Raw genomic sequence first — 16,726 nt, forward strand, 5'->3', positions numbered from 1 at the left:
AATCCTCAAAAGCAGAAATTCCTGAAGTGAAGGAATAACTTTGAATAACACTCATGAATGTTCACAACCACCCAGAACTTGTCAAAAATTAAAAAAATAAAGTTTGATCAAGCTTCGGTAAATAATCTTACTTAATTCAATGACCTTTTCACCTCCACGTGTTTTTTTCCCCCCATTCATTTCAATTGGTTCCCCTGTACTTGCACAGGGGAATCTGTTCATTCCCTGGTGCAGACTAAGTAGACTTCCCAGCCAAGGGGCAGCTAAGTCTCTAAAAGTTCACCCTGTTAGATTCCATGTGGATTTAACTGGGTGGCACAAGTCTTTGTTGGCTGTTGGTCTGAGAAATTGGTGGAAATATGGCCTTGTTATTGGATGTAGGATTGGAGGGACTTTTCTGCCACATTACTTTTGATGAAGTAGAAATGTTTTGTGACTTGTACAATCATTTGAACTGTGAGCAAGTTTTTTTATCTTGGAGAACTCTCTTGGAAATGTATCCCACCCAAATGAACAGTTCAATATATTAATTATAATAGCACCATTCTGATGACATTGTTTTTAAGATGAATCAAGTCCAAGAATACCAGCCATTGATTGCTACCATGTTAACTGATGATTCTGGACAATTATAGTAGAATGTCAATCCTGAATTTCTGGCTTATTTCCAACATTTATTACTGTGGCTGTACTTTTTATTTTAGGTCTTCTGGAAAGTCTCAGAAGAACAACAACGTGAATGTGCTGCTAAAGGGAAATCCAAAGAGGTAATCTTTCAAACGATCAGATTGTAAATGTCCCAAGATATAAAATGAAGTGGTTAATCAAAATTTGAAAAAAGCTAATAGGGCAAATGGCCCTATTAGCCCATTTAAGCAGTCCCCTGTCCCTCCCTCCGACTTAATTCACCTGTTGAAACATTTTATTTTGCACAATTTGTGTTTTGTATGTGCTTTGAAGGATTCAAGAGAGAGCTAGATAGAGCTCTTAAGGATAGTGGAGTCAGGGGGTATGGGGAGAAGGCAGGAACAGGGTACTGATTGAAAATGATCAGCCATGATCACATTGAATGGTGGTGCTGGCTCGAAGGGCCGAATGGCCTACTCCTGCACCTACTATCTATCGTCTATTGATGGCCCACATTTGTTCCCGTCGTCCATTCAGCTAAGCTACAATTTTCCTGCAATTCACATACAGGAAAAATATGTCTCTGGATGACTCCAGTTCACCATCTTATCTTGTCAGATAAGAACACCTGTATCAGAATCCTATGCATTGATTACAGTTAAGGCTACTATCCCATAATTCAAAAAGATCATCCCTAAACCTCTAGATGTTGTCCTTCAACTGCAAATGACTTCTAGACATCTTGACCAGCAGATCTCAGTAGGTTAGACCTTCCTTGGTTATAAAATTTGCTCCACCCCAAGCCTCAACTGTGGTGCCCTTAAATGTTGTGTGTTCAGTTCCTTGCCCTATTCTCTGTACACCCATGGCTGTATGGCTCGATGCAATGGCAATTTGATCTTTACATTCCAAAGGAAGTGGTGGGGGGAGGGGGGGGGGGGTAGAAAAACTCCTGTCATCACCTGCTGTAGAGATGTCCCACCATCTAGGGAGCCAGTCTGGCCTTCCAGGTCACCTTCTACTTCTACTTCAATTTCACCTGGACATCCTCCAATTCAAGTGCCTCTCATTTGGTGCTCATCATGAAGTGTCCTTTACATTGGAGAAAACATGCAGCTCAGAGGACCATTTTCAGAGACATTTTTGACAGTGATCCTAAACATAAGGATGCAAGTGACTGAAGGATTGGGACAGGAGCAGGCCATTTGGCCCTTAGGGCTCCGCTTCCCCCAGCTGTTCAATATGGAAAGATGATCCAGGAAATATCACCTTTTCTTTGCAAGTTTCCCCATAGCCCCAATTCCGTGACCTTCCATAAATCAACATCCATCTTAAAAATGCCTGAAGATCTAGCTTCTTGTGTCACTTCAAATGAGCTGTGCAGAGATCATGCAGAAATAACATGTCTTCATTCAGCACATATAGAAATACTTGGAAGTCCTGGTGGTAGAATCTTCTGAACTTAAAATATGAGGTTTTTATATTCCTTAGCACAAAGAAAACACCAAGTAATTAAATATGATTTCAATAGTCAAAATTGCATAGTTATGCTCAATGTTTTGAGTGTGGACAATTGTGTCCATAGAATTAGATATTTACAGTGGGACCACATCTTAACTAACAAGACCAACTGTGAATATTCAATTACCTTTTGGGGCCATCTAGTTCACATTTATACCCTAAAAGTTTCTGGATCCCTTTTGTAATTACAGTATTATAAGAGCTGATTGAGCACACAAACATCAAGATACTAATTGACACAATATGCCTATGACCATGTTTGATGCCAGGAAGAGGCAAAGTACCCAGTCTGGAACCTCCCTTAGCCACTGTCACAGTTGTGTACAATATCTTGCTTCAATATACGTGATGCTTGGCTTGATGTAGGCCAGTTGATATAGCTTTATTGTTCGTACATTTAGTTCACGCATATGGTGGTGCTTCATGGTATCACAAAATGCTGGAGTAACTGAGCGGGTCAGGCAGCATCTCAGGAGAGAAGGAATGGGTGACGTTTCGGGTCGAGACCCTTCTTCAGACTGATGTTGGGGGGTGGGACAAAGAAAGGATATAGGTGGAGACTGGAAAACAGTGGGAGAACTGGGAAGGGGAGGGGAAGAGAGGGGCAGAGGAGCTATCTAAAGTTAGAGAAGTCAATGTTCATACTGCTGGGCTGTAAGCTGCCCAAGCGAAATATGAGGTGCTGTTCCTCCAATTTGTGATGGGCCTCACTATGACAGTGGAGGAGGCCCATGACAGATAGGTCAGATTGGGAGTGGGAGGGGGAGTTGAAGTGCTCAGCCACCGGGAGATCCGGTTGGTTAAGGCAGACTGAGCGAAGGTGTTGAGCGAAACGATCGCGAGATGGTGCTTCATGATCATGTTAGTTTCCGAGCCCTGTGAACCAGTGGTCTGCTCTTCACAGACAGAGATGTTTATTGATATAACTTTGTGGTTTCAAGATTGATTGAAACTTGCCTTGCATGTCTGCAATCTTAAACTTTATACTTTCCACCAATAGCAGCATCTCCTTAAACCTTCTCGAGTCCGTGATGGAGAATTCCAGAAATTCACCACACTCTGTGCAAAGTTCCTACACACCTCAGTTTAAACTTGTGGTTACCTGTCATTTTAGTTCAACATCCGAATTCCAATCTTTCTACCTGTTGACCTCCTTCACGGTTTCAGCAAAGCCTACTGTAAGTTCGTGGAACAGTGGCTCATCTTTCATTCGGTAAAGTTGCAGTTGAATTCTGCAATTTCAGATTACCCTGTTTGTGCTAGAATTGATCAGTTCCCCTTATTGTCATGCACCTTTAATATTAACTCAGTTTATATCTCCCCATAGGCATAACATGACCTGCTGACTCTTTCCAGCATTTTCCTTTATTTCAGTATTCTTGAGTTTTTACTGTTTCTCTTGGTGTCTATTCAATTCCTTTTATTTCAATTACTTAAGCCAGATGAACTATGATTAATAAGCATTCATCATTTTTTCTTGCATGTTACAAACAGATTTGGTATGAACTGGACAAAACTATGTTCCTTCCTTGCCTAAACATTCCTTTTTTTCTTCCTTCCTTGCAACTTAAAAACACTTGCTTGTTTTTTCTCTTTTCCAGTTCTGATATAAGTTCATTGCTCGGAAACATGAATCCCGTTTTTCTCTCTCTGCAGATGCTGCCCCACCATTGAGTATACCCAGCATTCTCTATTTTATTTTGTATCACGTTTATTCTTGTTACCTTGCTGGGTCACCAAACAAAGTTCTGGAAACAAGCTTGTAATGATCATCAGTACTAAGATATGTAAATACGTTGACTGTAACCTGTATCGTTATAGGAATTGACTGATAACTGAATGCATTTATTATTTTTCTGTAGACAGAATGCTTGAACTACGTACGAATCTTGCATGAATATGACAGTGAAACTCTCTATGTATGTGGGACTTTTGCATTTCAACCAAAATGTGATTACCTTGTAAGTATGAATTTTTAACATTTGGTGGAACTTATTCTGCTTTATCAACTTAAATAACTTATTTCACACTCTTTTACACTCGTAGTCGATTAAGAGTTTTACTCTGCAACAGAGATATGAGGAAGGCAAGGGCAAGTGTCCATTTGATCCTGCTCAAAAATATGCCTCCATCATGGTTGGTAAGTATTCAGTTGTACGTTATGCACTTGTTCAGCATGTACATTTTAGTCTACATGAAATTTTTGGCATTTTCTTTAATTTATTTGTCTAAAAAAACTGTGATTAAGTACAATCGAACTGATGTCACGCAGTAAGAAAGGCTTATGGTACTTTCCAGGTCTGGCTTGTCTTGTCGTTTGAAAAGTTTTTGCTGGAGAAAAGTCTTTCTTTAACTAGAAGCTCCTCTGCTGTATGACTTTTCGTCTTGTATGAGGATTGAAATTGTTGATGACAGCGGACTCAAGTTAGGAAAAGGGGACGTACAACGAGATCTGGGTGTCCTAGTGCATCAGTCACTGAAAGGAAGCACGCAGGTACAGCAGGCAGTGAATAACAAGAGGAGGAGTATAGGAGCAAAGAGGTCCTTCTGCAGTTGTACAGGGCCCTAGTGAGACCGCACCTGGAGTACTGTGTGCAGTTTTGGTCTCCAAATTTGAGGAAGGATATTCTTGCTATTGAGGGCGTGCAGCATAGGTTTACTAGGTTAATTCCCGGAATGGCAGGACTGTCATATGTTGAAAGACTGGAGCGACTAGGCTTGTATACACTGGAATTTAGAAGGATGAGAGGGGATCTTATCGAAACGTATAAGATTATTAAGGGGTTGGACACGTTAGAGGCAGGAAACATGTTCCCAATGTTGGGGGAGTCCAGAACAATGGGCCACAGTTTAAGAATATGGGGTAGGCTATTTAGAACGGAGATGAGGAAAAACTTTTTCAGTCAGAGAGTTGTGAATCTGTGGAATTCTCTGCCTCAGAAGGCAGTGGAAGCCAATTATCTGAATACATTCAAGAGAGAGCTAGATAGAGCTCTTAAGGATAGCGGAGTCAGGGGGTATGGGGAGAAGACAGGAACGGGGTACTGATTGAGAATGATCAGCCATGATCACATTGAATAGTGGTGCTGGCTTGAAGGGCCGAATGGACTACTCCTGCACCTATTGTCTATTGACTTTCAAGAGTAATTTGGACAGATTTTTGGATAGAAAGGACATGGGCGAAATGCAGACAAATGGGACTAACCCAGAATGCCAATGTGGTCAGGATGGGCCAAAGGGCCAGTTTCCTTGCTGTATAGCTCTATGACTTTATAACCACTTCTTGCCAAGTCTGGGCTCAGCACTAACAAGAGAGTTCCTACAGTTCGATAATGCTTGTCAGTGGGAACCGTGAATTCAGAGCTATAATAGTGAACCATTGCTGAGATTCAAGCCAAGATGCATTGCAGCGAAGAGCATAACCTATTACTTAAATTTGTGTGTCCTTATCTGTGACCTGGCACGTAAAAATGTGCTAAATGATGCTGAAATGCTACACACCCATGAACAGAACAACATCGGAGAGAAGAGAAAATAAAATAAAAAATTAAAAGTCCAATTGACATCCTCTAGTATCTATTGATATTTTCCTCCCATCCTTGTGAGAAAGTGGCTTTTTGTTACTCCATGGTATGCATTGCAAAATTAAAGATGTAAGGGTGCAAGTAGGTTATTCTACAATTTTAAATGAAAAGCAGAACATTGTTTAAAAATATTTCTAATATGTAGTGCATATAGCTAAAAATGTTTATCTGTTTTGTATTGAAAGATCCTTTTGTATTATTTTAGATCACGAGCTTTACTCAGGAACAGCATTCAATTTTCTAGGAAGTGAGGCTGTCATTCTAAGGGGTAATTTAAGGACGGACTATTCAATACCCTGGTTAAATGGTGAGTATTGAGTTGCAGATTCCAGGCAGTATTTAGATCAGTACTAAACAAACGTCTCAGTCCTGGCTAACTACAAACCATGCTTTTTGTGGAGATTTACAAAAATTAGTTGTGTTTTTCCTTATATTGCAATTATGAATGTATTTCAGAAGAACTTCAGGCTGTGGTGATTTGATGCAGTCTGAGGTTGTGAAATACATTACAGTTTCAGTTGTTTAATTTATCTCTTGTTAAATACAGATTGCTGGTGTTAAAATACAAATTTATCAATATTGAAGCAAAAAAATTGCCAGGAACATGACTGCAAAATAAAGCTACGTTAATTTGTGAACCAAGTCCCTTTGAATCATCCAGTAAAACGCGTTGACTGTTCTGCACCAGTTGGATTTCTGCAAGTGTCAACACGACTAACCAATTGTGGGTGTGTTTTATTTTGTGGAGGAAAGTTGTAATCAAAAGTGGATGCACTTTGAATGAGGACTCGAAACAAGCTGGAACTTTGATTTAATAACCAGTTTATTAAATGTCATATTTGGACATTCTGCCTATCCTTGGTGCAGCAAGAGTTTATTAGTCTATGTGATTAAGTCATATTCTGCAGTAGAAACAAGAATGCTGTCTCTTGTTGTACCTTGAGCATGATCTTTTCATATTCTGTTACATGGTTGATCTACTACATTCACGTTACAAGGCAACAGCTTAAACTCGGGCTTGCCAACTGCTTATAGGACACGTGGATGAGAAAAAATTTTTTTTTTTTTGAGATTGAGGTGACTTGTTAAACCAAGGAGGAAAATTTAGAGCTACTCAGTTGTGACACAATTGGTGATCAAAAAGTCAACAGGGGTGTTGATGGTTGGTCAATACTTTGGTCTAGTCATTGAACTCTCGGTTAACCTATTAATGAGATCTGGGCTTCGGCCTCTTTAAAGCTTTGCCATTACTTATAGTGTCATGCCTCGGAAGATGATGGTATGGCATTTTAGCAAGTTGATCTTCAGAGGATCCACGTGAGATATTGAGGTTCCTAATTTATAATTTTGCATCTGAATTTTTTGCCTAGAGCCATTAATGTTCTTGAACTGCAGATAATCCATTGTGTTGATTTTTTTTCTCCGATCGTTTGGGTCAACAAATGTCTTAAATGTGTTTCTCTGCAATCCAGTTTTTTTTGCTGATATAAAAAGTTAAACCCACAATGATTTCTGGGGATATTGGGATAAACATGGAGATTTATGTTTCCTTCTGTACTTTCTTAACATGGAACATTCAAAATCTTCCATCACCAAGATTCTGTGTGCTGCTTTCCACAGAACCGAGTTTTGTCTATTCGGACGTAATAAGAGAGAGTGAAAGCAATTTGGATCGTGGTGATGATAAGATCTATTTCTTCTTCACTGAAGTGTCTGTTGAATATGACTTTTATAGTCGCATTCTTGTGCCAAGAATAGCTCGAGTGTGCAAGGTAAGATCTGACATACTTTATTAAATGTAATCAGTGTTAAGCTTTGAAAGAACAGCAGTAAGAAAAAACCATGCTTGGAAATAATCTATTCTTGTTGTCATGATCACTGATCACTGATGCTGTGTAAAGTTATTTATACTGACAATCAATGAATGTGGTTCCCATTCCCACCCAGCTTTCAGTGCACATCTTCATTCATGTTTCAATGCATTCACTATACGATCCAACAGATTTCCTGTCCGTCTCTCTCCAAACCCACCAGATTGTAGGGTGGTGAGATTAATGGTTAGGAACTGGTTTACAATGAGTGAATTCCGTGTACAGAGAGAGAAATCAGGAAAGAAGGATTGGACTAAGAATACAAGATAATTTTAACAATCTATTTTTTAGCATTTTCTGAGATTTGCAGGGGCAAATAAAACTTGTCCATGTATATTGCAGCAGCTTATTTTCAATTCCAGATTTTCTTTGATAGTAGTTAATATTGATCGCATTGTTAAATGGATATTTGGCTTGAAACAGACAAGACCACATTTTCAGTAGCGAGTTTCTTTATGTCCAATCTGCAGATGCAGCAACTTTAAATTGTCCTTTTCACTGGTAACTCAAGCAGTATTTTATTTCTCTGATAACATACTAGTTTGCTCATTTGATTACCTGCCATAATCTGAGGTTTCTGGGCCTCCTAGATACAAAGCTCTGATTGCCATTAGCCTCTGTTATTTTGGCAGAAAATACTGTGGTGTGTGCTGAAGTTGATGATGCATGTTTGGTTAGGTTGCCATTGAAAGAATGACTTCTCTGAGCTCAACATAGATTTTTGAAATTCTTTATGTGGGTTAGATAGCCATGGCTAGCTGTTTAATGACTGCACTCAATAGTAATATAGACAGTGGGTGGCACGGTGGCGCAGCGGTGAGTTGCTGCCTTACAGCGAATGCAGCGCCGGAGACTCGGGTTCGATCCTGACTACGGGCGCCGTCTGTACGGAGTTTGTACGTTCTCCCCGTAACCTGCGTGGGTTTTCTCCGAGATCTTCGGTTTCCTCCCACACTCCAAAGACGTACAGGTTTGTAGGTTAATTGACTGGGTCACTGTAAAAATTGTCCCTAGTGTGTAGGATAGTGTTAATGTGCGGGGATCGCTGGGCGGCGCGGACCCGGTGGGCCGAAGTGCCTGTTTCCGCGCTGTATCTCTAAATCTAAAAAAAACAAATATCGGTGGTGTCAATCATAAATTCTGAAAGAGAAAGCAAATTATGAAACCATCCACTCAATATTGATGATCAGGATTACGAGACATCAAATATACATTGCTCTTCTTTGAATTTGAAATATTTTTGTTTTCCACTGATTTAATTCAGGGGGTCTTTTATGGATATTAAATATCTGCATGTATTAAATAACTATTTGAAATGTGCAAAAAACGTGTACTGATATCCATGTTGATAAAATTCAGGGTGACCAAGGAGGATTAAGAATTCTGCAGAAAAGATGGACATCATTTCTTAAAGCTCGGCTGGTTTGCTCTCAGCCTGGGTCCAATTTTGTCTTCAACGTCATTCAGGATGCATTTATTTTAAAATCTCCAAATTGGAAGGAGACAGTGTTTTACGGTGTATTTACATCACAATGGTATGTAGCTATTTTTTTTTATTACCCTGGTTTTCAATACCAGTTAAATACCTTGGGAATAGTGACAAAGTGCTGGAGTAGGGACCTGACCTGAACTAAACTGTCACCAACCCATGTTCTCCAGAGATGCCGTCTGACCCACTGAGTTACTCAAGTACTTTGTACTCCAGTTCTCCAGCACTTTTTTTTTGTAAACCAGCATCTGCAGTTACTTGTATCAGCTTAAAATAGTGTTATTTGATGACTGTGCTCATGCCAGGACCTACCCATTTTCCCTACTGAAGACTTGATTTGCAGAGCTGACATGAGTCCAAGTCAGCAGTGGCATCTTCTGCCCAGCCAGTGCCAGCTGCGTCTCCCGCACATACGCCCTCTCCCAGCCCCAAGTTGTTCCAGTCGATGACTTGCAAAGTCCAACAAACCAATGTGATTTCAGACAGCCTGACCAAATTAAACCAAAGATAGACACAAAATGCTGGAGTAACTCAGCGGGACAGGCAGCATCTCTGCAGAGAAGGAATGGGTGATTTAAACCAGCATCTGCAGTTCTTTCCTACACCAGATTAAAGAACACTAGCTCAGCATTCCGATAAATTGGAATTGGTTTGCTGGGACAGAAGCCAGTAGTTATGTTTTTATTTACTTAAGGCAGTTAGAAAGATTTTAATTCATTTTCGGTGAGTGAATATGCTTTTTTCACATAAATGTAAAATATTATTTTTTTAAAAAATTGATTCCTTTAGTTCTAGTGTTGATGGACAAATGCCAAGGTTATTTTCAAGCCTGAGTGTCTGGGGTGGTGGAAGAGGATGAAGGCGTCCTGGGGTGAAGGAAAGTGATGTAATGGCTCACTGGCAACTGTGGGTGTATGTGCCCTGTGCCAAGATAGTTCCATGCTGAATTAAAGGGAGCTGGGCAACAGGAGCTAGGCTGGAACAGTTAGACAAAAAAAGACACCAAGTGCCTGAGTAACTCATCGGGTCAGGCAGCATGTCTGGAGAACATAGATGGGTGTGTTTCAGGTTGGGATTGATTATGGTATTTTGGGCAGTTGGCCAGCATTTTCACGGCCACTGAAGATCTGCCCTTTTATTAGTATTGCCCATTGGTTTTCACTCAAAACATCAGTAGGTTCACCCTATGTGTGTCTGGTTCAGTGGTTGTGCTTCTGCAGAGTTTAATATTTTACACCTGATGAGTTGAAATATTTTCAAGGCAGCATGGGGCACAGCGGTAGAGTTGCTGTCTTACAGCACCAGAGTCCCGGGTTTGCTCCTGACTACGGGTGCTGTCTGCATGGAGTTTGTACGTTCTCCCCAAGACCTGCATGAGTTTTCTCCGAGATCTTTGGTTTCCTCCCACACTCCAAAGATGTACAGGTTTGTAGGTTAATTGGCTTGGTACAAATGTAAATTGTCCCTAGTGTTAATGTGTGGGATTCGGTGGGCCGAAGGGCCTGTTTCTGCCTTGTATCTCTACACTAAACTAAACAAATCAAAACGCCTCAGAAGACATCATTGGTCTTCCCTCATTCTTCACATTCCTGCGCACTTAGTTTTTATGGAAAGTTTTGCATTCAGGTTCCATCATGCCCATATCCCTTTAAACCTATCCCATTCATGTACCTGTCTGAATGTTTTGTAAGCATTGCGATAGTACCTGCCTCAACTACCTCCGTCCAGCAGCACTTTCCATGCATCCACCATCCTTTGTGTAAAGGAACATCACCTGTACCAAGGTACAGTGAAAAGCTTTTATTTGTATGCTATCCAATTAAAATAGATCATTCCATACACGAGTCCAATTGGCCATGCACAAGTACCACAGAGAGTGAAAGGAGTGGAATACCAGGGTGCAGAATATAGTGTTACAGCATTATAGTTAAAGAGAAAAAGTCCAGTGTCTGCAATGAAGATCAAGACTACTTCATAACTTGTAGAAAGACCGTTAATTGGACTGATAACAGAGGTGAAGAACCAGTTCCTCAGTCTGGAGTCAAGCTTTTGTATCTTCTGCCCGACAGGAGAGGGGAGAAGAGGAAATGACTGGGGTTTAAACGGTCCTTGATTATGTTGGCTGCTTTCCCACGGCAACGTGTGGTGTCAATGGTGGAGTGTTTGGTCTGTGTGATGGACTGGGGTACATCAACAACTCTCTACAGTGTCTAGGGTCTTGGGCAGAGCTCTTTCCAAACCAAGCTGTGATTCAATCCGATAGTATGATTTCTACAGTGCATCTGTAGAAGTTGGTTCGAGTTGTTGGAGACATAGTGAACTTTGTTCATCTCCCGAGGAAGTAGAGGCATTAGTGTGCTTTTTTAGCTTCAATGTGGTTAATCCAGGACATTATTGGTAATATTTATGACTATGAAACATTGGAATTTGAGTGACTCAAACTGCACCATTTCTCTGTATCCTAATCAAATAACACACCTCGCCAAGCATATTCGATTTGTATTGGATAAACCACTTGGAGCAGAACTATGCCTAAGAACTTGAAGCTCTCGACTATTACCACTTCAGTACCAGTGCGTTCATGTACTAATGACATCGGCATTTTCTGCACAAATTCTGTCTTGACTATTATGTATATCAGTAGAGGAGCTTGCATAGAGCCTCTATAAATAGAGCAGTGTCATTTTGAGTGAATGTAATGACTTGCATTCGTATTACAAAAAGTGAACTCTGCACTTGGCTGCCATCAGAAATGATTGTGATTAAACATCCAAAGATTCAAAGCTAAAAGTGTGATACCTAGCAGAGCAGATAGCTACTGTGGAAAGAAACGTTTCAGTTCGACGATCCTCCTTTGAACAGAAATAATTCAATAAATTAGCTCAATATTTTGAATGCTCATTTGGTTCCTACAAAGAGTGTGACATTAGGTTCTATTGTAGGTTGACACTCGCAGACAGACTGCTCTAAGTGGTTTATCCAATACAAATCCAATATGCTTGGTTATTTGTGCATTGTTTAATTAGGATACAGAGAAATGGTGCAGTTTGATTCACTCAAATTCCAATGTTTCTGTACAAACAATGGAGACGTGTCCATGTACAAATATGAACCAGTTTGTGGAAGTATCTTGGATTACCTGATTCCCTAAAACCTGGTTCTTTATGATTTTGACTGTAAAAACTGGTCTCCCAATCTTTGCAAAGGTAGGAATTTGTGCCTCTTCTGGCCTAATTGATAATCGGGAAATGACTGTTAAACAATTAATTTTGTTTTTGCTTAACTGGCTTTAGAAAGGTATGGAATTTTGATCTTGTGGTTGAATGGCTGACTCTTTCACATTAAAATTCCATAAACCTATAAAGGGTTATAAATTAATTTTGTTTTGTGATCACTATTTTGTTTAAAGTATTCTGGCCTGTTTTTTGGATCTCCTGTGCTATCACTTGCATTGTTGGAGATTTGTGTGCAACCCACAGCATTTAATTCGCCTCCTGTGCTCGTGAATTACCATTTGTAACCCTTTATAGGCTTCTGGAATTTTAAAGTGAAAAAGTCAGCCATTCAACCACAAGATCAAAATTCCATACCTTTCTCAAGCCAGTTAAGCAAAAACGAATCTTTGGCAAAGATCTAATTAATTGCAAAAGACACATTGAGCTACATTTTTTTTAAACTGTCTGATCCATCCATTTGCTAGTGTGTACTTGAAATATATGACCAGACCTCAAAGCTATAATGGACAGTGTCGGTCCATTCTTATAATACATTTTACCTTGTACCTTTTGTTAGGAGTAATTTGGAAGTGTCAGCCATCTGCAGCTTTAACATGTCCAAAGTGGAGGAGGTCTTCTCCACAGGAAAGTTCATGCAAAGTGCCACCTTTGACCAGTCCCATGTGAAATGGGTCAGATTTGGAGGATCGGTTCCAGAGCCGCGTCCTGGCTCAGTAAGTACTGTCCTGCTCTCGTCTACATTGATATAAATGAAGCAAAGTATCTGACAGCTGTTAACAATAAACTATAGTGTATTCAATTGACTATAATGTAGTCAACCAAGAACATGACATTGCTGTAAAATAACATGACATAACTACAAAAATCACAAATTTTTAGTTTGCCAGTTTCGATTTTTAATGAGTACTAGACGGGCGTGAACCTGTTGGGTCCAAATCTCTCCTGCGTGCCCGGCAACCCTCCGTGCAAACCTCCCCTGCCCCCCCCCCCCCCCCCCCATTTTAAACTTAAAGGTGATTTTTAAAGTTTAAAAAGTGAAAAACTTTTAAAATATAACAACCATTTGAACCACAGGACAATGATGATTAAGGTGGTGCTAAAATTGTTGCTCTATCGTGTACCGTTTTGGCTGTAGTTTGGGAACATACTAGATATATATGTATATGTGTATGTGGGTGTATATGTATGTGTATATACAAGATGAGTGTGTTTGTGTGTGTGTGGCCCCACCCCCACTCCCCCCAGCCCTGCCTCCTCCCCACCCCGTTCCCCTCCCCCACTCTCCCTGCCTGCACCCCACTCTCCCCACCCCAATATTCCCTCCTCCCCACCCCCACTTTCCCCCACTATTCTCTCCTCCCCACCCCACCCTGCCCTCCTCCCCAGCCCCACTCTTCCCCCACCCCCACTCTCTCCTCCCCCACTCTCACTGTCCCCCTTCCCCCCACTCCCACCCTCTCCCCCTTTCCCACCCACCCTCCCCCTTTCCCTCCCACCCACCCTCCCCTCTTTCCCTCCCACCCCCACACTCTCCCTTTCCCTCCCACCCCCACTCTCTCCTCCCCTCTTCCTTGACCCCCACTGTCCCCCACCCCCACTGTTCCCCCACCCCCACTCTCTCTTCCCCCTACCCCCACCCCCGCTGTTCCCCTTCCCCCCCACCCCACCTCCCCATTCCCACTCTTCCCTCCTCCCCACCCTGCCCTCCTCCCCAGTCCCACTCTCCCTCCCACCCCCACTCTCTCCTCCTCCCACCCTCCCCACTCTCCTCCCCATCCCCAATCACTCTCCCCCACCCCCCACTCTCTCCTCCCCCACTCTCCTCCCCCACTCTCTCTTCCCCCACTCTCTCCTCCCCCCACCCTCACCCCCCTCCTTCCCTCCACCCACTTGCCCCCCACGCCCACTCCCCTCCGTGGAGCCGTTGGCGGCGAAAGCCACTTACCGAGCGTGCAGGGAGGAGGAGGGAGTGCCGGACTACCCGATTCTGGCAGCGCGGCTCTGGCCTGGCCGAGCTGAGAGTACTGGAGATGCGGCAGCGCGTGCGCGACTGTGGCCCGGCCGAGCTGGGACTACTCGAGGCGGGTGTGGGAGAGGCGAGGGGAGAAAGGAGAGGGGAGCCCCTGATTGCGGGCGGACGACTCCGCTAACGGCGTCCATCTTGTTTGTGCAAGTGAAGAGACAGTGACGTCACACGCACAGCACTTTGAAAAATGTGTTTAGAAATGAAAGTTATAAACTTTAAAATCTAACTTAAAAAATATACGACCAATTTGAATAAAATTTGTTTTTAACAGTCGGCAGGAGAGTGGTGATTAAGGTGGCGCAAAAATTGTGGCGCTATGGTTTACCGTTTTGGCTGTAGGTCCACATTTTCAGAGATATATATATATATATACACACACAAGATCTGAGATTTGGTAGTATAATAATAATATAGATATTGATAGATATATATATACACATGTAGAACACCATGTGTTACCACATACCTGTGCTAAGGAAGTCAGCAGTGCAAATAATTCATGATGATATGCAGCTATATTATTGGATGCTTTGCTATCATAGCATCATGTTTAAAATGTGAGAACCAGAAATTTTGGAATGCACTAATCAAGAAGTAAAATGGTCTAATTTTAAAACAAATGCATCTTTTGCCACTTAATCATTTGGGCAGTTGTTAAGGACCACAATGATGGCTGTTTTTCCTCCGTAATGTAATATTTTGTTTGTTCATTTTAGTTAAGGGTGTAAGTTGTCAATGCTGAAATAATGTTATCATAATCAATTGCTTTTCTCTCTTTCCAGTGCATAAACAATGAGGCGAGAGCTTTGAATTTCAATAACTCGCTCATGTTGCCAGACAAAACTCTCCAGTTTGTTAAGGATCACCCTCTGATGGCAGATACTGTTAACCCAATTGGGAATGGCCCTAAATTGGTAAAGAAAAATGTCAACTATATACAGATTGTTGTGGACAGAGTTAGAGCACTTGATAACCTCCAGTATGATGTCATGTTTATTGGCACAGGTGAGTTTTTGTAACATTAACATGTTTTATGAGCATATTATTTTTATTCATGGTAGAATTCCCTGTGTACACTTCCTGACAATTTTTATCCTCTTGTAACTTTCACATGGGTCGCAAAAGGTTAGAGGCCTAACGATCAATATAATTCACTGTCCGTAAGGCTGCTGGAAACACAATTAATCCATACTTTGAGGGAATAGAATGCATTTAAGTACAGGACAGAATCAGGCCCTTCTGCCCCCATGTACATGCTGAACATGATTCCAAGTTCAGCTAATCTCTGCCTGCACATGATCCATATTCCCTGCACATCCACGTGCCTATCTGAATGCCTCCTAAATGCCACTGCCATATCTGCTGGTTAAAGATGTCTGTGGGTGATGCATATCCAGTTTAGCTGAGGTAACGAGGTTATGTTGACTTTGATAATCCTTTGTTGTCCTGCTGATAGGACACTTGCCATATGAAATGCTCTCTGATTCACCACTGAGGTACGTCTGTGCAAAACAGCTTATCAGCCTGTCTATTCTGATGACAGAATTCATTGAGAGGTTTATCGCAATGTTCACCTCATTATTTTGTTGCACACTAGCAAGTCATTCTGGCACAATTGATAAAAGCAGCCAGCCTTTGAAGCACAAGCTAAAATGTAGGCCGAAGTATAAATAACAAAGAAAGCATCTGGACTGTTTTATAAATTAATGTTGCAGTATTAAAATTGGAAGAATAGATGGGAAAGAAAAAGTTAGAGTTTTTAAAAAGTTTATTTTATAGATATATATGACTTTCATTTGTCTATTGCAGCGTAATTAGTTAGTGTATTTTGACAGAGAAACTGAACTGGACAGTTTATATCATCCCAATCTTTTTTTTAAATGGCTTTCCTAAATTGAGGCACGAGGAACCGAGGTGTGAGACGCCACTTATCAAGATGTAAGAATTGATGGTTTTGTACTTCAGAATGTCAACATCAGTTGTTTCTTTTAGTCAAGATATTTGTGGGTTGTGGACAGATCATGCATGTTCAGACGTTGGCCCTAGGAACTCTACTTTTGGGTTAGCTGAAGCCTGTATTGGCTGGAAAAGATCTTTGGTCATCAGCAGCCAGGAAGGGTAGAATTTCCCAAAGCTGACATTTGTTAATTTTTTTTAACTGGCCTTCAGTCCTTAATGGAGCTGTGCTTAGCAGATGGGGAAAAAAGTATTATTGTGTCAATGCACTATAATTACAGTAATTTACAAATGGTTTCAATGTTTGGGAGAGATAACTTAAAGACAGAAAGGCTCGTGGTCAAAGTGGTCAAGGAAAATTGGATCCGTTGAATGGAGGATTCGGCTTGAAGGATTGAGTGACCTTCTCCTGGTCT

The 16,726-nt window shown here is 41.3% G+C and overlaps 1 protein-coding gene across 7 annotated transcripts in view; it reads left to right on the top strand.

The window, feature by feature from the left end:
* sema4d (sema domain, immunoglobulin domain (Ig), transmembrane domain (TM) and short cytoplasmic domain, (semaphorin) 4D) overlaps positions 1–16,726 on the top strand; it is a 169,107-nt gene that overhangs the window by 81,591 nt on the left and 70,790 nt on the right. For all 7 annotated transcript variants that reach the window (XR_013547055.1, XM_078396119.1, XM_078396120.1 and 4 more), the window contains 8 exons: positions 705–767; positions 4,011–4,109; positions 4,195–4,288; positions 5,938–6,039; positions 7,353–7,504; positions 8,963–9,138; positions 12,885–13,041; positions 15,137–15,359. Coding sequence is in view for 6 of the 7 variants with exons in the window: in XM_078396119.1 (XP_078252245.1) it covers positions 705–767; positions 4,011–4,109; positions 4,195–4,288; positions 5,938–6,039; positions 7,353–7,504; positions 8,963–9,138; positions 12,885–13,041; positions 15,137–15,359 (1,066 nt within the window). In the remaining variant the exon portion in view is untranslated. The remainder of the gene's footprint in view (positions 1–704; positions 768–4,010; positions 4,110–4,194; positions 4,289–5,937; positions 6,040–7,352; positions 7,505–8,962; positions 9,139–12,884; positions 13,042–15,136; positions 15,360–16,726) is intronic.

The sequence above is a fragment of the Rhinoraja longicauda genome, chromosome 3, assembly GCF_053455715.1.
Source record: "Rhinoraja longicauda isolate Sanriku21f chromosome 3, sRhiLon1.1, whole genome shotgun sequence".
Lineage (NCBI taxonomy): Eukaryota > Metazoa > Chordata > Chondrichthyes > Rajiformes > Arhynchobatidae > Rhinoraja > Rhinoraja longicauda.